The 21,386-nt window shown below is 34.7% G+C and overlaps 2 protein-coding genes and 1 long non-coding RNA gene across 10 annotated transcripts in view; all 3 read left to right on the forward strand.

The window, feature by feature from the left end:
* Positions 1-13,244, forward strand: part of LOC130444279 (ubiquinone biosynthesis monooxygenase COQ6, mitochondrial) — a 68,794-nt gene extending 55,550 nt beyond the window's left edge. Inside the window, exons 5-8 of one of the 8 annotated variants that reach the window (XR_008909939.1) lie at positions 610-814; positions 2,361-2,533; positions 2,583-12,684; positions 12,736-13,244. The gene's annotated coding sequence lies outside the window, so the exon portion shown is untranslated. Of the gene's footprint in view, positions 1-609; positions 12,685-12,735 lie in introns of all 8 variants that reach the window. The other 7 variants (XR_008909937.1, XR_008909936.1, XR_008909940.1 and 4 more) reach the window with 7 other exon arrangements.
* A 499-nt stretch (positions 13,245-13,743) lies between these two features.
* LOC130444667 (aspartate and glycine-rich protein-like) lies at positions 13,744-14,351 on the forward strand. The gene is made up of 2 exons (XM_056779942.1): positions 13,744-13,795; positions 13,924-14,351. The coding sequence occupies exons 1-2, from the start codon at positions 13,744-13,746 to the stop codon at positions 14,349-14,351; spliced, it is 480 nt and encodes a 159-aa protein (XP_056635920.1).
* Positions 14,352-16,786: 2,435 nt separating this feature from the next.
* LOC130444281 (uncharacterized) lies at positions 16,787-18,837 on the forward strand. Its single transcript, XR_008909943.1, has 2 exons — positions 16,787-18,499; positions 18,663-18,837. It is a non-coding gene; the product is annotated as an uncharacterized LOC130444281 (long non-coding RNA).
* Positions 18,838-21,386: the final 2,549 nt, after the last annotated feature.

Here is a 21,386-nt window from a genome sequence, read left to right on the forward strand (position 1 = left end):
AAATACGAACTATTCCTCAATATTCATTTTTCTTAAGCAGTCATTTCTATTATACCAGATTGGGAAGTACTTTGATTATAATTTTCAATCATCTTAAATAGTTGCAACAGAGCTTTAATTATTGAATGTTTTAATGAGGTTTGCTTAAAATTATTACAAAATTTCCTTTTTGCTAGGATTTCAATGCAAAATTCTCGTTTTATAAAAATTTATAGCTTATTGGATTGAATATCTTTGTTTCTGGCCGACAACTTTTCCTAAGTTTTTTTTTGTTTACAATAACGTTCTGCTATGGGTTACATCTCCTACAATCATTATTTCATTAAAAAAATCACGTGTTTTGTGGGCTGCATGTTTCTCAATCTTGTGATTTTTGTAATTTACTTCAAAATTATTTTCAATCAAATGGAACGATTACAGTGTTCTACACAAAAGATTGTTCCTAATATGTATTTATCACGAATTTTGTTCTGTTTGTGTATTTTCAGTATTAATTAAATTACCGACCTTCTAATTCTGTAGAAACTTGTATTATTGCGTGAGAGTTATGAGAAAAATATAACAGGGTACAGAAATTCATAAAAAATTTTATATTTCTATTTTTTACAGATATAGTATTACTAGGGAACCATAACTAGACTGAATCTGTGTGAGTGATTATTGAGAATTATCACAACTAAGACTTTCCGAGGAACTAGATTTATATTGAATTTTTTGTTTCTTCAAAGTTATTCAGATTTATTGGTGTGGCAGAGGTATTGCAAGAATACTCCTTCAGTTCAAGAAAAGTGAATTAAAAGAGTAGGACGTATTGGTATGCTTGTATTCTTCGTTTATTATTGCAACTTGAGTTCAGAAGTTTTCAGAGAATTTGCAGAGTACAAAATGTAATTTTATTTTTCTGTGTGATTCAAAATAATATCTAATTATCATTTCTGGAATTTTCCTGTTTGAAGGAAATGAACTCTTTGTTAAATACTTGAATAACTGAATTTTTTGGTGGCTTATCCTATCGATTTTTACATAGCTGAAATCAATCTAAATAAAAGTTGATAATTTCATAAAATTCATAAAAATTGACAATATTTTCTATTTGTAGTTATCCTTAATCTAAATTATATTTTGATGATCATCTACATAATTACTGCCTTGAGTTTCGTTACCAACAGGTCGTACATAGGATATAAAAATACCGAAGCTTCTTCTGGGGGCTTTTAATTGAAAGATGCGATATAACTAGATGAAATTGTAAAGGTCTATTTTTTTCAACTAATTGAAGCTTTCAATATTGACGCTTCAACAAAATTTTGAAGGATGCATTGCATGCACCCAATAAATTGAGCTAAAAGGTCCATTTTAGTAATATTTTTTAAAACGCATGCATAAAAATTCGTAGAATTTAGTTGAGGTTTCTTAGAATGCTTTGATATGTTATAGGTTGTTTGGGGAAATTATAAGTGAAACACTTGAGAAATCCCCTACTCTATTTTTCAGAATATTATTTATTCCCAAGTGTTTTATCATTTGCATTAACCATTTATGTTTTTACACTGCAACAATAAATTGTGAGTTTCGAACATCATAGTAGATTTGCTGCTACATATTTCCAGTTTTTTTACTGTGAAGCTAGAATTTTAATTTATAAGTAGATTGATTCTATGTCAAAAGTGACTTCGAATTAGTGAAATATCCAAGGCACTAAAATATGAGAATGAAATAATGAACTTATTTTATATTAAGTTGTGAAGTGCTTACTAATATGAAGATGTGCGCAAATGCATGGAGATAAAGCTGAATGTTAAGAGTTTATCTAAAACTTTACAATGTATTTATTTTCGAATTTATGGTTGATTGAATACTTTATTTGGAAGCCTGCAATTTTATTGGAACATATCAAGTAGACATATTTAGCCCATTACTTAAAATCATCAATTATTAATTTAAACTAATTATGATACTGAATTTTAATAGTAGTATGTGACATATTTGGTATATAGTTTCGGCAAAACTATCTACTGAAAAGTTTTTTTTTAGCGAATTATTTCTTACTGCAATAAAATTTTTTTATAATGTTCGTTAGAATGGAACACTGAGATTTCTTGTAATATCTCCTCTCTGTGTTCTGCTACATAGAAGGTTACGAGAATTGCAGTATTCTTTCTGATTTTGAGAGATTTCCTAATTCTCCAAAAATTTCGCCCACTTTGTTGTAAATATTTTTTATTTAGGATAATTTTTCTGAAGATAATTTTTTCCGATCTTTCTTTTTTGGAATGAAAATAGTTTCTTCAGATCATCTAAGAACTTTTAAAGGTCATACTAAATTGTCAGATTTTTTAGAAAATTAAATTATTTTTCAGAATTGCTTACTTCGGTTTTTATATTATATATACTCCCTATTTTTTGTGGATTTTGGATTGAAACTATTAGTCACGAGACTTAGTCGATCAGCATTAGAATTTTATGACTCAAGTACCAGCGTCAGAATACAGTATTTTTGTATTGGTGTAACATCCTATCATCATAGTGCAGGGTATACGACAATTCTGAAATATTCGGATTATCCTAGACGTATTTTTCAGATTATATGTAGTTCGGACGGAGCAATTTTGGGAGCTCTTAACCACATTATGAGCATTCGTTTGAAAATAACTAAGAATTAACAATTTTATGACCTATACATACGAATTAAATTCTAAACTTTTAATTGAATAGATTGAGTGATGAAGGGATATATGGTTTCGATCGCCTAACAGCTTTTTCCAGAATTCATCATTTAACTTTGTAATCAACAACGCAAAGGTATGAACCATGAAATATTTGGGATGCTTTAACAGTATTTTTCAGAATATTGGATTACTCCTATTACTATTATCTAAAAAGAAAATGACTTCAAGATGTACCTGCAATTGTGTTTTCTGATGTCTAATGGATCATCTAGCTTACCAAAGTGTAGGTTAGCAAACTATCATAAAGTCCACGTAAGGGTCGGGTCGCATAATGAAAAATTCTAAAAAAATAATTTTTTAGAATAACCATGTTGTGGAAAAGTATTTCGATAGTTATCATAATTATCGATTTGTAGTGAGGTCCTTGTTTTTTTATAGTAACACTTGGAAATTGGATGTTTCGTGGTGTGCAGATAGAAGTAAATATTTCACTGAAATTCGTTAGAATATCCTACGAGTAGTTAAGAGTATATAGCTTACCTTGGAAACTTTGAAAATTGGAAATGCAATCATTGTATTACATCGACACTCTACCAATGTTTTATAAATTACAAGTGAAATATAAGAGTTCATAGTTCCGTCAATGACCATTTTGAGGAATCCATAGTATGACGCCCTTTATATTCATACATTGATATTCTAGTGCCGATCAGTTCGAAAGTTTGGTAAGAGATTTGGATAATTTATTTTCGAAAGTCTGCGTATTTTCCAGAACAGTTTCTGGGATCTGGAGTTTCACCCTGACAAAATATTAAACATTCTAAATCACAACCTGCAAACGATCCTTAAACCTACAGGTGATAAAAGATATTTTTGTGGAATATCTAACTGTATTTTCAGATTATTGAAATGATTTACGCAGACACTTTCCCCAGAACTATGGATATACCAAATTGGGTAATCGCAGATTATTTGTTCTAACCGTATTTTTCAGAATACATCAACTATTTATTTCAATTGATGGTTTTGGTGCGTATGGGGATAGATAAAGCACAGTTTGTTCAGAAGATACATAATTGACATTCTTCTAATCACAAAAAGTAGTGAGTGCAGCTCGGTAATAACGAAAAACACGCATAAGTCTGTAATTACAGATTATGAATCGTACCTTAACTCTATTTTTTAGAATGTCTTACCTCAAGTAGGTCATTTTTGCTTCTTCAACAAAAGTTTTTCCAGGAACAGTATTAACCTTGGGAAAATATATTCATAAAACATTTATAGAAAGGAATGATTCATACAATACGTCTACTAAAATCTATTGTACAGGAAACTTATTTCAATAGCATCAGCAATTTCCTATTAGAAGTAAGATTAATAGCACTTTATAGTTGGAGTTGTATTATGGTATTATGGTATTAAGTATTATGGCACATAAGATTTCAGAGTTACATTCACAGCTTACTCAGGAAATTGAGTATTGATACCTATCGATATGAAAATTCCCAAGTGTAATCATTATACTATGCCATCAATCAACTAATGTTTCCTGGTAGAATCTTGTGAAAAAATGTTTTGGTGCGTTCTAAAGACATATTGAAAAAAGTGCCGGCGTGGAAATTTTTGGTAAGGGATTCGTATAATTTCTTTTCGAAAATCTGTATTTTCTAGATCTGTTGTTCTCACTCTGCGGATTTTAAATCAATCCGGGATTCTAAAAAATATGGCACTTCTAATAGTATTTTCATATTATTGATTCGATTTATTAGGACACATTTCGGAAAATGTCATCCGTCGGATTTTTTTTGAGAAAACTGGTTAACATATTATCAAATACGTAGTGCCAATAAAAATAATGATTGATGCGTTTCGAGGAACGCAAGAATCGACATTGATAAGATAAATCCAAGAATATCTAACGTGAAATTTCGCAAGTTTTTTAATTGTACCAAGGTAAATTCAAATAAAAAAATAGATATTTTTTAGAATAACTTTTATGGAAATGATCTCGAAAGCAATGTGGTTCAAGCTTATCAAAAATTTGTAACAATGAAAAATTCTACTAAGACCGCAGCCTAAACATAGATGTCCTTTTCTCTATTTGCACCTAAAAGAAGGTCTATGTTTATAGTGTGCAGTTGGAATTAAACGTGAATGTATTAATTGTATTGATAAATAACGTTTGAAAGCATGTGAGTTTTGTTACTTATGGCATGCGGTTCATAATAAAAACATGTTTTGCAACATTTGATACTCTGAGTTACATATAATCATTATAAATCGCTTGACAAAGTGCCGTCTTCAAAATTCTTTACTTCATTTTGCAGTTCCAGTCTATTTGGAGGTTTGGTAAGAGATATAATTTCATTTCGAAAATCTTTTCGTATTTTTTAGAATGCATTTGTATTTTTTCACTCCATGCTATGTATACAAGATTAATTTATGAATTTCCACTCTTACCACTTTTCGTAATTATTGGATGGATTATCTTAATCACGCAAGTATTATGATTTGGTCAAACATACTCGATAACATGCTTCGGAATCTGTTTGGAATACCGAACGGTATTTTCAGGTCATTGGTACGATTTACTCCGACGCATTTAGCAACATTTGATTCTGCGAAATTCGACAATCAGATGTCATTTAAGATGTTTCAGCTATATATTTCGAAATGAAACTACTTATTGAATGGTTTTATATGAGCGGATAGAAGGAGCGTGCCCAAAATATCATGATTGAAATTAATTTCTCAATCACCTTTATTTTGCATCGAACAACCAATAATCAGGTCTGTAATGATGACGTAATTTTGGAATGCATAACATTTTGTTTGTATAATTTACTCACACAACTTGCAATTCGCAAGGGAAATATGTGATGTCTTAACCGTATTTTTCAGGACGTAAAACCTGAAATAAGCAAATGACATAATTAACAATTATTTTTTTTTGGTTAAAGTAGAAATGAAATTATTACCTGATCAAGATTTTATCAGAAAGTAAAGAAATCAAAGATGAGCAAGATATTCAGACTTAGGATTAATTTGCCGTAATACAGCAGAATGATACAGAAATACAGGAAGATGTCGAATATCATCGCGAGATCTTTGGAACTGTATTTTAACATTCCCAGGATATCTGCATTACTCCTTGTGTGATTTAATCCAATAGGAAAACGTTAACTGCAGCAAATCTTTTGGTTTGTTTAAAAACTGCGAGTATTTTTTTATAAACTTGCTTGTAATATTTTAATGAACGATCAATAATCAGGTTGGTAAACGTTGGAATACTAACTGCATTTTTAGATTACTCAATCGATTTGTCATGATTTGGAACAAGTTATTCGAAGAAATATCGACATTTATTGACCAAATAAAGCTAATTTTAATTGAGTATTCCAAAAAATCGGATGTCTCAAGCTGCGCAGTTGTCATTTGTAGTAAGGTACTCGTTTAAAAAATTTAACGTAGATGTTTCAGCGAATTCTGGAAAAATCATTCGATTTACCAAATTATTCTATCAAACTTAGGTATACTTACATTCAATTTCGTTCTGTCAAATTCCATTCGACATTTTTTAATTTGACAAAGATTGGGATTGATTTTATTATGTCTACAAGCGAGCCACGTTTTCTACAACAAAATTTTTAGAAATGTTAATTAAGTTACGTGAGAGAGGAACACAATAAATCATTCTGGTCATTGTACTGGACACCACAATCACAACATATACGCATGAACTCGAAAATTTGGAAAATTTCAGATTGCGTCTGCACGTTTAAAAAAATGGTCATATTGATGTTTGAAAGCACTTCATTTTATGTACTTATGTGCGTTGTTGAGAAACTTTTAGGGGGTGAGATTTATTCAAAATCCAGATTGCAGTTCGAGTCACTGTCCTACCTTGTATAGTCTTTTCCAAAGAGGTAGGATTTGTACTGTATTGAGTGAACATTCATAAGTTATTATCAAGCAGATCCAAAAATCGTGTTATTTTTCTGTGAAAAATAACGATTTATGCAGAACTATGTTTCATCGTGCATGTGATACTATAAATTTGACAACGTTATTTGGAAATATTTTTTTAAAAACTGTTAAAAATCTATACAGAGTATGAATAATACTAATTAACAAATGGGTTAACGATGTAAATTGGAATAATTTTATTATAAAATGTAAACATTGAATCCTGAAATAACAAGTGAAAGTGTAAATTTGTCGACTGTATGGAGGTAATTTTAATGAAATCTTGAAAAAAAATATATTGATTTTTTCAGAACATGTGGTAAGGTCCTCCTTGTATAGTTCCTCGTGAGAATGAAATATATGTATCCATAATTTGCAGGTGGAAGTTAAATATTTCAGTTCGTCTTAAGTTTTATTGCAGTGCAAAAATAGATAACTACGATAAATACCGTGAAAATCTGATTGCTCCGGAAACTGTTAAAATGACAGTGATGAAAATGAAAAAGGTTGGTAATCATTACGTTATGTTGACAATGTTTTCTAGAATTCGTCATAATGATACATAACGTTGGGAAGCAGGTGATTTTTACAATAAATCAGTTGAACAAGCCTCAAAATTCGTAATGTTTTATCGAGTGTCGGTCGGTGGTCTGGTAAGAGATTTCTATAATTTCGAAAATAGATAATCTTTTCTAGAATGATTCTCAGCCTATGTGATTACCAATTCTCTGTGTTTACAATAATTGGATAGAATACTGTAATTATAGAACTATTTTGATATGGTCTGTTACTAATTAACTCCATCTATTTCACTATGATGATTATCCAAAATCTTTATGAGGGCCTAATTGATGATTTTGGGATATCTAGAATCTATCAGATTAACGGGATAATTTACTCGGACAAATTTCAAGGAATGTGGACAACTTGAAATAGGTAATCGCAGATTATTCAAGGAGTTCTAACCGTATTTTTCAGAATGCACCAACTAAGTATTTTCTTATCGATGGATTTACTGAAATCTGCTTATGATGGACTATTTACCGTGTTTTCCAGAATTAAAATTATTTGCAGAGTGATCTGCTTAATCCATAAAAACAAGTAATTCATTTATTATGCCGTCTGCTCATATATATTTTACAGACTGCTTTAAGAGAGGAAAAAATGGGTATATATATCATTATAACTGCTTGCGTGTCTTCGGAAAAACTATCCATACTTGCAATTGAAATGGAAAGGTCAGTTTCTTAATATTTCGTACCATCTATAATATTTTCCAGGTATCGGTTGAACATTATAGAAAATTAGTGACCGAGCCAAAGGGCTGTCATTTTTTCTGTGTCTCATCTATTTTACAGAGATATTCCAACATTCCCGTATCATCTAATGATGATCATCACTTTCTATTTGTTTTAATGCAATACTACGGCAATTCGAAAAAGCGAGTCGCATAATCAGGTCGGTAAAGATGAAGTATTTTTATAGTAACTAACAAAATTTTCGATTATTTTAATTATTTTCTCCTGCACGTTCTACAAAACTTCACATATCAAAGTGGGTAAGATGGTTTAACCCTATTTTTTAGAATGTACCAACGGCAGAATTAAATACACAGATATAAATAACAGGATTCGTCGTTTGTTAAAGAGGTCTTGTAATTATAATATCCTGGGATATCGGACAACAAACAATAAAGCAGGTCGGTAATGATGAGGTACTTTGGAATACATAACTGCATTTTCAGTTCGTTCGATTTGCTTCAGACACATCTCACCCAACTTGAAATTCGCATTGGGCGGATATGATGTCTTAACCGTATTACAATTGTTTAGTGCTTCAGTGTCGAACATTTAACGATATTTTCAGAATTAAATTTCAACTTATATATTAATTATCTGGTATGTCACAATCTATTTACTTCACTATGTGATCAACCTTTCGGCAAAATCTATATTGCTTTCTATATGATTGACATTAATTATAGGAAGTCTCTAGATTAAAATAATGCAATTTTTTTTCATTTTTCGTGATTAACATGCTTAACACCTTCAATGGATAACCAATCAGCAGGTCATAACTATATTTAGAATACATAAGTTTTGAAGATTATTGGAACAATTTAATCGGACATATTCAGCACATTATCTGGAAGCTTATGTTTAATGTCTATACAGAATGGGAATAATACTTATTACCAATTGGCATAGTGATTAATTAATTTCATAGAATGGGTATTATCGATAAAATATTGAGGTGTTTGGAACATTTTGGTTAACAAATGTAAACTTTTGATGAATCGAGGAATATTTAACAGAGAAAGATCGGTTTTTGTTGACAGTATGGAAGTACTTTAAATGCGGTATTCCAAGAAAATATATATATTGTTTTTTTAGAATATATAGTAAGGTCCCCTTTCCATAGATTCTCGTGAGAATGAAATATCTGTGCCCATAGTTTGCAGCTGGAATTAAATGTGAAAGTGAAATCTTTGAAATTAACGAAATTCGTCGTAGTATACCACCCGTAGTTTTATAGCATTCATAGTAACTTCGTGAAACCTGATTGCTTCGGACACTATTACTGATGACAACGCAAAGGTCGGTAATCATTACGTTATGTTGACAATGTTTTCTAGAATAATCACGTGAAGAAATGTATCCTGAATTGGTAACTTACAATTTATATTTGTGCATTTTAAAGAAATTCGCCATATTGATATAACATTCGGAAGTAGGTGATTTTTTACAGTTTGATATACGATTTTTATCAAAAATCGATGTACTATCGATCAATCATTATAAATCAGCTGAAGTCTTTAGAAGGTCTGGTAAGAAATTTATATAATTTCTTTTCGAAAATCTTGGTTTTTTTTTTATAATAACTCGGACCATGCGATGTCCAATCTTCTTAACTCTGCTTTTACAATGCTTGGATAGAATACTTAAATTATGCAACTATTTTGATATGGTATATTATTAATTAATTCCATCTATTTTACTTCGATACTAGAACTTATTTGAGGGCCTAATTTTATGATTTTATCTTAAAATTAGTAAACGCAGGTTGTTCAAGGTGTTCTAAACGTATTTTTCAGAATTATTTGTTTTATCGATGGATTTGCAATATATTCAGATATTGGAGGATAGTTTGGAAAAACTCATTATTGGTATTTTCACAATTGGAATACCCAACCGAATTTTCAGTTAACTTTAACACATATCAGATGAGTTGAAATACGCAAACCATGGATTATATACCAAATTCTCCAGAGTTTAAATTTTTTGCGCAGTACCTTGCCTAACTATAATCCATAAAAACGAATAATCCATTTATTATATCGAATGCTAATATATATTTCACAGACTGCGACAAGAGAAGAAAATATGTTCTCGAAAATGGGTATAGATCATTATAATCGCTCGTGTGTATTCGATAAAAACTAGATTTATTTATTCTTACAAGAGGAATGCAAAGGTCAGTTTCTCAAAATTTCGTACCGTCTATATTTTCCAGGTATCGGTTGAAGATAATATAAAATTAATGACCAAGCCAAAGGTCTGTTATTTCTTCTGTGTCTTATCTATTTTTCAGAGATATCAACATTCCCATATTATCAGATGATTATCATTACACAAAATTGGTATTGATTGAGACTGAGTATTTTTATAGTAACCAACAATATTTTAGATTATTGTAACTATTTGCAGAATATAAAAATTGACATGTCGATATCGATAAAGTGTTTTAACCCTATTTTTTAGAATTTACCGAAAGAAGCTTAATGATATATGAAGATATATTAAGAATAGGATTTGTCGTTTGTTGAGCACATCAATTCAATTATTCTTGAAATTATAATATCTTATCTTATCGTATATTTTATCGGATAACAAATAAGCAAGCTGGTCGATAATGACGAAAAACTTAGGAATACATAACTGCATTTTCAGTTCTTTCGATTTCCTTCAAACACATCTCACCCAAATTGAAATTCCCCTTGGACATTAACCGTATTTTTCAGGACTTGTTTAGTATTTCAGTTAAAACTTGAGATAATTATTGCTTCTTCTTATATATTTTTCCAAGATGTGAACTGAATTGAAAATGTTTAAAATGTTTGTGGCAATATGATATCCAATAAAAACATTATTTTTCTGTCGAACATTTAACGATATTTTCAGAACTAAATCTCAACATGTATGTGAATTTTCTGGTTTCTTACCATTTAGTTACTTTACTATATGATCAGCAGGTCAGTAATAAACTACTTATATTTGGAATACCTAACGGCTTTTTAAGATTATTGAACGATTTGATTGGAAATATTTGGCACATTATCTGGAAATAGTTTTTTTTGAAACTACCTATTACCATATGGACTATATGACTAATTAATTTCATGGAATTGGTATAATATATAAAATATTGAGGTAATTTTGAATAACTTGATCAAAAACGTGAACTAATGATTATCAAGGAATAATAAGAAAAGGATTTTTGGTGACCGCACGAAATTAATTTCAATGAAATATTCCAAAAAGATAAATCTTGTTTTGTAGAATTATGCCAAGGTCGTCGTTGTCTATAGTTGCTCTTAAATATGAAAAATCCGTATCCGAAGTTTGGAGTTAGAATTGAATTTTTTAGTGGAATATTAAAGATTCAACAGGATTCATCCTAGTATTATGACAATAAAGTGAGAACGTCAGTAACTAATTATAAAGTTATGTTCACAATTTTTTCTAGAATAATATTGTGATGAAAGTTTCACGAATCAGGGACTAATTGTATTTGTGCTGTCAAAAGAAATTCGTCATTTTTATAATAACGTTCGAATGCATACCGATAGTAAGAGGCTCATAGAAAATAAATTATGAAATTATGGAAACTATCAATCATTTATTATAAATCAGTTTGAAAAATATCTTCTTGAAAATTCGTAATTTTTTATTTTTGTGCCATTTAGAACGTCTGGTAAGAAATTTATATAATTCTTTTTCGAAAATCTTTTCGTATTTTCTAGAACTATTCCCAGCCCATGTGATGACTAACCTCTCTCGGCTTTTGCATTTATTGGATAGAATACTTTAATTATGCAAGTATTTTGATATGGTCTAATACTAATTAAATCGCATCTATTTTACTTTGATTGTGCCTCAGAATCTATTTGTCAGCCAAAATGGTGAATTTAAGATATCTAGGATCATTATGAGATTATTGGAATGATTTTTTCGGACACATTTCGAAGAACGTGGATATTTTAAAATTGGTAATTGCAAATTATTTAAGGTTTTAACCGCATTTTTTAGAATGCACCAACTATTTGTTATCGATGGTTTTACTGTACTTTCGTATATATGGAGGATAGTTAAAAAATTCATAATTCATATTCTTACAATTGGAACACCGAACCTAATTTTTAGTTTACCACAATACATCCCAGATAACTTTAATACGCAAACGATGGATTATATAAAAACATGCTTCAGATGCCTCATTGCAAAATTGTGATTATTTGCTCCACAACCTTAATGATGAACCAGTAACAAGGCCGGTAAAGACGAATCATTTTTGAATTAATTAACTATTGAGACAATTTGCTCGAACACACTCTGAAAACCTTGACATGCCTAGATCATTAATCGAAATAGTGATAATAGATTAAGATGGGATATTTTCGAAAGTATCTGTATTTTTCAGAATAATTTCCAGCAAACGGATTAATAACTTTTCCAAATTACTGATTGTTGATAAATTGGATTCTGCCATTATTTAGTTGATCAGAACTACTACTAGGAAATACAAGAAATATTGTAATCTGACGAAATAAATATGATAATACTCGTTAGTTTTGTAAGGAACTTATTGGACAATCAATTAGTCTGTAGGTGATATTGAGATAACTGGTCGCTTTCCTTTATTTCAAAATCTGTAACCGCAATAATGAGACATTGTGAAGTACATTGAAGATGAAATAAGTTTCATTGAGTATTGATAGATAGAGCTTATTGAGGTTTTTGGGGTATAACTGGTGTTATTCGGCACATGGGTAAGTTTTGTAAAACCTTAGGGGAATAAAAACTTGATGATATTTTTTCAGGTAATTTCAAATATTTCCATAACACTTATAATAGGAAAATATTTATTAATATAAAGAGGAAACTGATCTATTATTAGAAAAAAATATTCTATTTAAAGAGGAGTGATGTTAATATCTTTGAATTAAGAGGATTTATTTATTATTGAAAAGATAACATTAAATACAATGAGCAGGGAAGGTTGACAATTTTATGTTAAATGAGACCTTTTGATGAGCTGGAGAAAGGTGATGGTTTCATTATATATGAGAAGAATAACACTTCTCACTTTGTGTGGATATATTGATGGAAACTATTGGTCGATGGTTTCTGAATGAAACAAGACAATGGCACCTGAATTGTTGAGACAATATTTCTTGAATGGATGAATCGATGGTTTTTAAATGGATGGACCGATGATTCCTGATATTACCGGATGGATACAGACGGCGGTTCCTGGATGGATAGAGAAGGAGTTCCTGGATGGATAGAGAAGGGGTTCCTGGATGGATAGAGGGGGTTTCTGGATGGATAGAGAAGGGGTTCCTGGACGGATAGAGGGGGCTCCTGGATGGATAGAGAAGGGGTTCCTGGACGGATAGAGAAGGGGTTCCTGGACGGATAGAGAAGGGGTTCCTGGACGGACGGCGATCACGATACCTGAATTCATGGATACGACGTTTCTTGAACGGATGAATACGACGTTTTTTGAACGGATGAATACGACGGTTCTTGGACGGATGGATACGACTGTTCCTGGATAGACGGAGAAGATGGTTTCCTAGATGGATGAAGACGATGGTTTCCTAGATGGATGAAGACGATGGTTTCCTAGGTGGATGAAGACGATGGTTTCCTAGATGGATGAAGACGATGGTTTTTGAATGGATGGATAGGTGGAAACTATTAGTCGATGGTTTTTGAATGGATGGATAGGTGGAAACTATTAGTCGATGGTTTCTGAGTGAAAGGAGAGAATGACACCTGAATTGTGACGATGTTTCCTGAATGGATGAACGGATGGTTTTTAAATGAATGGACCGATGATTCCCGACTACGATTACTGGATGGATGAAGACGACGGTTCCTGGCTGAACGGCGACCACGATACCTAAACTCATGGATACAACGGTTCCTGGACGGATGGATACAATGGTTCCTGGACGGATGGATACGGCGGTTTCTGAACGGACGGAGAGGACGGTTCCCAGACGGATGGAGAGGTGGGCTCCTGTACGGTCGTTGCGACGGCTCCTGGATTGACGATGACGACGATTCCTGGATAGACGGTGACGACGATTCCTGGATAGACGGTGACGACGATTCCTGGATAGACGGTGACGACGATTCCTGGATAGACGGTGACGACGATTCCTGGATAGACGGTGACGACGATTCCTGGATAGACGGTGACGACGATTCCTGGATAGACGGTGACGACGATTCCTGGATAGACGGTGACGACAATTCCTGGATAGACGGTGACGACGGTGACGACGATTCCTGGATAGACGGTGACGACGGTGACGACGATTCCTGGATAGACGGTAACGACGATTCCTGGATAGACGGTGACGACGATTCCTGGATAGACGGTGACGACGGTTCCTGGATACACGGTACGGCGGTTCCTGGATAGACGATGACCACGGTTCCTGGATAGACGATGACCACGGTTCCTGGATAGACGATGACCACGGTTCCTGGATAGACGATGACCACGGTTCCTGGATAGACGGTGACCACGGTTCCTGGATAGACGGTGACCACGGTTCCTGGATAGACTGTGACGACGGTTCTTGGATATATGGTGCCGACGGATCCTACATAGGTCGAGACAATTAATCCTACATAGATCGAGACAATTAATCCTACATAGATCGAGACAATTAATCCTACATAGATCGAGACAATGAATCATACATAGATCCAGGGGGCGGCGGTTGCAGTAACGCAAAAACAGTTTGTTGCTGGATTAAGTCGATGGTTCCTGGATGCAATAGACGATTCCTGGATGGTTAGAAACTACGGTTCCTGGATGGTTAGAAACTACGGTTCCTGGATGGTTAGAAACTACGGTTCCTAGATGGTTAGAAACTACGGTTCCTGGATGGTTAGAAACTACGTTTCCTGGATGGTTAGAAACTGGATTGTTAAAAACGGCGAATCCTGGATGGTCCAAGAAAACGAGTCCTGGATGGTCCAAGAAAACGATTCCTGGAAGGTCCAAGAAAACGATTCCTGGATGGTCCAAGAAAACGATTCCTGGATGGTCCAAGAAAACGATTCCTGGATAGTCGAAGACGTCGCTACCCGGATTGTACAAATTAACGACGGCTCTTGGATGGATGTAAACGACGGTTTCTGGACGGATGGAGACGACGGTTTCTGGACGGATGGAGACGACGGTTTCTGGACGGATGGAGACGACGGTTTCTGAACGGATGGAGACGACGGTGGTTCGTAGTTAGATGGAGACGACGGTGGTTCGTAGTTGGATGGAGACGACGGTGGTTCGTAGTTGGATGGAGACGACGGTGGTTCGTAGTTGGATGGAGACGACGGTGGTTCGTAGTTGGATGGAGACGACGGTGGTTCGTAGTTGGATGGAGACGACGGTGGTTCGAAGTTGGATGGAGACGACGGTGGTTCGTAGTTGGATGGAGACGACGGTGGTTCGTAGTTGGATGGAGACGACGGTGGTTCGTAGTTGGATGGAGACGACGGTGGTTCGTAGTTGGATGGAGACGACGGTGGTTCGTAGTTGGATGGAGACGACGGTGGTTCGTAGTTGGATGGAGACGACGGTGGTTCGTAGTTGGATGGAGACGACTGTTCCCAGTTGGATGGAGACTACTGTTCCCAGTTGGATGGAGACGACGGTTCACAGTTGGATAGATACATACGACGGTTCACAGTTGGATAGATACATACGACGGTTCCCAGTTGGATGGATACATACGACGGTTCTCAGTTGGATGGATACATACGACGGTTCCCAGTTGGATGGATACGACGGTTTCCGGATGGATGAAGACGACGGTTTCCGGATGGATGAAGACGACGGTTTCCGGATGGATGAAGATGACTGTTTCTGGATGGATGAAGACGACGGTGGTTCGTAGTTGGATGGAGACGACGGTGGTTCGTAGTTGGATGGAGACGACGGTGGTTCGTAGTTGGATGGAGACGACGGTGGTTCGTAGTTGGATGGAGACGACGGTGGTTCGTAGTTGGATGGAGACGACGGTGGTTCCTATTTGGATGGAGACGACTGTTCCCAGTTGGATGGAGACCACTGTTCCCAGTTGGATGGATACATACGACGGTTCCCAGTTGGATGGAGACGACTGTTCCCAGTTGGATGGATACATACGACGGTTCCCAGTTGGATGGATACATACGACGGTTCCCAGTTGGATGGATACATACGACGGTTCCCAGTTGGATGGATACATACGATGGTTCCCAGTTGGATGGATACATACGACGGTTCCCAGTTGGATGGATACATACGACGGTTCCCAGTTGGATGGATACGACGGTTCCCAGTTGGATGAAGACGACGGTTCCTGGATGGGTAGAGATGACTGTTTCTGGTTGGATGAAGACGACGGTTCCTGGATGGATGAAGACGACGGTTCCTGGATGGATGAAGACGACGGTTCCTGAATGGATGGAGACGAGCTTTTTGTATTGATGGACACTTTTTGGATATATGGAAACAAACTTTTTGTTTTGATGGACACTTTTTGGTTCGATGGATACGAACTTTATGGGTAGATTGTTACCGGTTGGTTGGAGAAGGTTCCAGATCGTTCGAAGAAGACTTTCTGGTCGGTAGAAGAGGACTGTTCTTTTTCGGATGGACACGTTTTCAGAAGATGGGTATGGGTTTCAGGAACAACACTCTTTGGATAAAATAAGACATGGTTTCGGGATGGTTAGGTGAAGGTTTCTAGATGAGATGAGACGAAGGCTCCTGGATGAAGTGAGACGAAGGCTCCTGGATGAAGTGAGACGAAGGCTCCTGGATGAAGTGAGACGAAGGCTCCTGGATGAAGTGAGACGAAGGCTCCTGGATGAAATGAGAAGGATGCTCCTGGATGAAATGTGAAGAAGGTTACTGGATGGATAGATGGAAACAACGGTTTCTTGGTGAACGGTATTCTTGATGAATGGATAGATGGAGACAGCGGTTTATGGATATATGGGGACAGCGGTTTATGGATAGATGGAGATAGCGGATTCTGTATAGATAGAGATAGCGGTTTCTGTATAGATGGAGACAGCGGTTTCTGGATAGATGGGGACAGCGGTTTCTGGATGGATGGATACGATGGCTCCTGTATGAATGGTAATGACGGTTGTCTTATGAAGAACGTCGGCGGTGACGGCTAGATCGACCCCAATATAAATAATTTGTACCGATCCCAATATGAATAATCAGTATGGTTAAGTTAGACGATTATCCTGAATGGATGGAGATGATGCCAAAATGAATGTAGTCGATGGTTTCCTGGATGTATGGAGACAATGTTTCTGTGTAGATGGATACAACGGTTCCTGAATTGATAAGATGTTTTTTGATTGTATGAATCGATAGCTTCTGACTCGATGGATTCTGGATGGATGGAGATGACGTTTTTCGGATGGAGATGAATAGGATGATTCCTGGATAGTGGACACAATGACTCTTGAATGGTACGTGACTATGGTTTCTGGATGTATGGCTACTATGGTTCCTGACGAAGATTATTGGATGAGAGAGACGACGGCTCTGGGGTAGATGAAGATGAAGTTTCTTGTATGCATGGAGACAAAGTGACGACATTAGGGTGGATGAATGAGACTGCTCCTGCGTGGACGGAGGCGGCTGTTCCTTAACGAATGAAGACGACGGACTCTAAATAGATGGAGATGGTGGTTCTTGGATGGACAGAGACGGTGGATACATGGAACCGATGGCTGGAGAAGATTCCAGTTTATTCTAAGAAGACTTCCTGGTCGGTCGGAAAGTACTGTTTTTGTTGGTTGTACATGTTTCCTGGTCGAATATCCAGTATGAGTGACTTAGGAGAATACACTCTATGAACAAATGACGAAAGTTGTTGATAGAGAACTACATACTACGTTTAGATGAAATGGGTCGATGGTGTTTGAAAGGAATGAGATGACAGTCCATGAATAAAAAGAGGCGACGTTTCTTGGATGGGTGGATACGTCCATGAATAAAAAGAGGCGACGTTTATTGGATGGGTGGATACGATGGATACTAATTGGTAAGAGACGATGGAAACGATAGCTTTTTATGAATGGAGGGAGACGACGGTTCCTTGATGGAGGGAGATGACGGTTCCTTGATGGAGGGAGACGACGGTTCCTTGACGGAGGGAGACGACGGTTTCTAGATAGATGGAGACGACGGTTTCTAGATAGATGGAGACGACGGTTCCTGGATGGATGGAGACGACGGTTCCTGAATGGATGGAGACGACGGTTCCTGGATGGATGGAGACGACGGTTCCTGGATGGATGGAGACGACGGTTCCTGAATGGATGGAGACGACGGTTCCTGGATGGATGGGAAGACAATTTGTGGATGGACGGTAACGACGATTCCTGAATGAATGAAAACGACGGTTCCTGGATGAATTAAAACGACGGTTCTTGGATGAATGGAAACGACGAGTTCTGGATGAATGGAAACGACGAGCTCTGAATAAATGGAAACTACGGGTCCTGGATAAATAAAAACGACGGTCTCGGGATAGAATTTTCGTTGAGGTAAATGAATTTACTTCTGTTTGTTTTGTATTAGACTAGAAGTAAAATAAAAAAAACATTTATTCATTTCAAATTCCGTATTTTTACATATAATTAGAACCAGTTTGAACATCATATTATTTTTATCATTATATAACCCTATGATGACTATATTTTGTTACAGAATACAACACGACAGTCTTGAAGAATATTCCACAATATACACAGATACACATATCGGCTTATTGTGGTGGTTCATTTGAAGACAAGTATCTAATTTTGATCTTGATTACATTTGGTTCAAATCACAGTTTTATGTACAATGAGTATTATAATAAAATTTTTATATTTTAAAAAAACTTTATTTCTCCTGTATACTTATATCGATTTAATCGAGCGTCATATTAGATGTTAAAGCTGTTCAAAGAGCTAAGAACCAACGTCGATATATACAAATTTAAAATCGGTATCTGTCCACTCCAGTAAAATGCAAGTAAGAACTTTTTGTAGTAAAATATGATGATCCGGAATCTTCTCGCTGTGTCATCCGTATATGTTTGTTATCTATTGTGCTAATGATATTTGGAAAATTTGTGCGACTATAAAATTCACCTGCAATTTTAATCTAGTCCTCTTGTTTAGTTGGCATATACAATAGTTGAAGAATGTCACCCTTGCCCTCTTTCCGTTTATATAATCATCATCGTGGAACTAATGTCTTACCACCATCACTGAATTATGCAACCTGTTCTACTCCATCCCCCAATCAACCAATTTGTGATACAATGAATATTAAAAACATCTCATCGCCAGACCATTCTAACAATACAGTCCTTTTACACTTCTCACTCAAGATGAATCACAAATATATGACTTGTGACTGAATATATTTCCTAAAATATTAGATTTGTGAATATTATTGTAATAAAAAATAATTGGATAGTACTTTTAATTTATTTTACTGTATCTTAACGCTCAATATCTCCTCTAGTGGTATATTATATTTGTATCCTCCTTCGCTATTGCTGGTCCAATTAATTTATAAACTTCGTTAAAACCGGAAATGCTCATTATATAAGAGGTAATTACTTGAAATGCAAGGTATTAAATTTTCCAAGCATTCATCTTTCGCTGAGAATAGGATACACTCAATACTCTCGATTTCTTTCCTTAGTTCTATTCCTCCTTTGTATAAAAGCAATAATAAAATTTCCGGTTAATCTTGTATTAACTTTAATTATGCACTAGCTTTCAGTAAAAGTCACTTGCAAACTAGGAAATCGTTGAAGAATGATAGTTGTTGTTAATCTATGCATTCACCACCAACTCGACTATTAAGTTTGCTAATTGTGCGTACTAACAGCCAAACCCGATTAAAATGTCGGCCGAAGTTTGCGGGGCCTCTAAATGTATGTTAAGAGTGTTTTAATGGCAATGCAAGCTAATGATTTCGAATATTCATGCTAATAATTCTTGTTTTAAAGTTTTCAGTTCATCGAAAGTAAACATTTCAATATTTGGAATGTCTTGCTGGGAAAAGATTATTGTTCGAATTAGTTTATAGTTTGAAGTTTCATTATTTCATTATGAACAGTATGTATCCATTGAAATCGGATGATAACTTATTATGCACCAACAATTATTTTAATATTATTCTGACAATTATTTAATCCTGTATCAATATAGCTTCCAAAAGAGATCTAGTTGGGATCATGTACATTAAGTTTGTTTAACTTCTACAGCAGTAATATGTGATTTTAATAATTCCAAGTCACAATCGCACATTCAAAAGTTATTTTAGAAAATTGAACAAGTTTCTTCTATGTTTGTAGGTTATTTTATGAAAATTATCTTTTGCTTCGATTAAAAGATAAATATTGAATTTTCAAAGGGTCTAAAGCTTTTAGCCCCTTTGAAACGCATAGGAAACGCACCTTTAGCCTAAAGGGTGAATCGAAAAGTTCACTATGATTTGTTTCTACGGTGTCTGCTAATTTTTCTAAATTGATGTGTAGAATATGTCCATGATAATGATTTATCTATTTTGATTTGCCTATTTCTTCTATAATAACCGTTATAGGGGATTTTCTTGAGGAAATTCCCTATCGATAGTGCCGTGTTACAAAAAATGTCTTTCTAAAATATATTATAAGTTATGAAATCATTTTGCGAATTTTAAGAGAATTCTTGTAGTACTTTGTTTGTCAGTCTTACCAACAACTTAGTGTTTTTTTATACATGTATTTTAGAATATAACGAACTTAGGTCAACGTTTTTCTTAGTTACGTAGACAGAACTAGTGGAATCTATTTTGGGAATTGGTTAATTATTTCAATTGTGTTTGTCTAAAATTTTCTTTTTTATTATTATCTAAGTCTATTATATATGGCTGGAGCTCCTCCTTATGTTTGGACGTACATTTCGTATAATGGGATATCAAAATCGAAATGTACTTCTTCCGCATAGGGGGCATAGAGAATTGGAAAAGGTGGGAAGTTGGTAGAATTGTGGATTGCTTAATCATAAAATGAATGCATGTGTAAAAGTGTCGCCTAAGGGCTCTGCAATTTGGTCTTCTAATGTTCTAATTTTTTCGTGTAGTCGGATGGTTAGGACAGTTGAATAATACAACCATTGTATAAAGAATAGGATAGTAGAACAGTGACAATGTTAAAACCATTTGAGGCAATTTTGCACGCCATCTAGTTACTTTTACGCTCGTTCTTCATAAAAATGACCCGTAGCTTAGTGCCATCTGAAATAAACAGCACTATTTACAACAACTAATTTTTTTTGGAAAGATCCCAACTAAATGTGAAGTTTTCTTTATCTTCGAAATTTGAACCGACAGTACATTGTTGACGATTTTACTTTTTATTACGAAAGTGACACAAATTACCTATTCGAT

The sequence above is a fragment of the Diorhabda sublineata genome, chromosome 5 (assembly GCF_026230105.1).
Source record: "Diorhabda sublineata isolate icDioSubl1.1 chromosome 5, icDioSubl1.1, whole genome shotgun sequence".
NCBI lineage: Eukaryota > Metazoa > Arthropoda > Insecta > Coleoptera > Chrysomelidae > Diorhabda > Diorhabda sublineata.

Excerpts from the sequence above, each read along its gene's own strand:
- LOC130444667 (XM_056779942.1), top strand. The coding sequence starts at position 13,744 with ATGAATGGACCGATGATTCCCGACTACGATTACTGGATGGATGAAGAC. Across the intron at positions 13,796-13,923 it reads CTGGATGGATGAAGACGACG|ACGGATGGAGAGGTGGGCTC; the intron begins GTTCCTGGCTGA and ends GACGGTTCCCAG.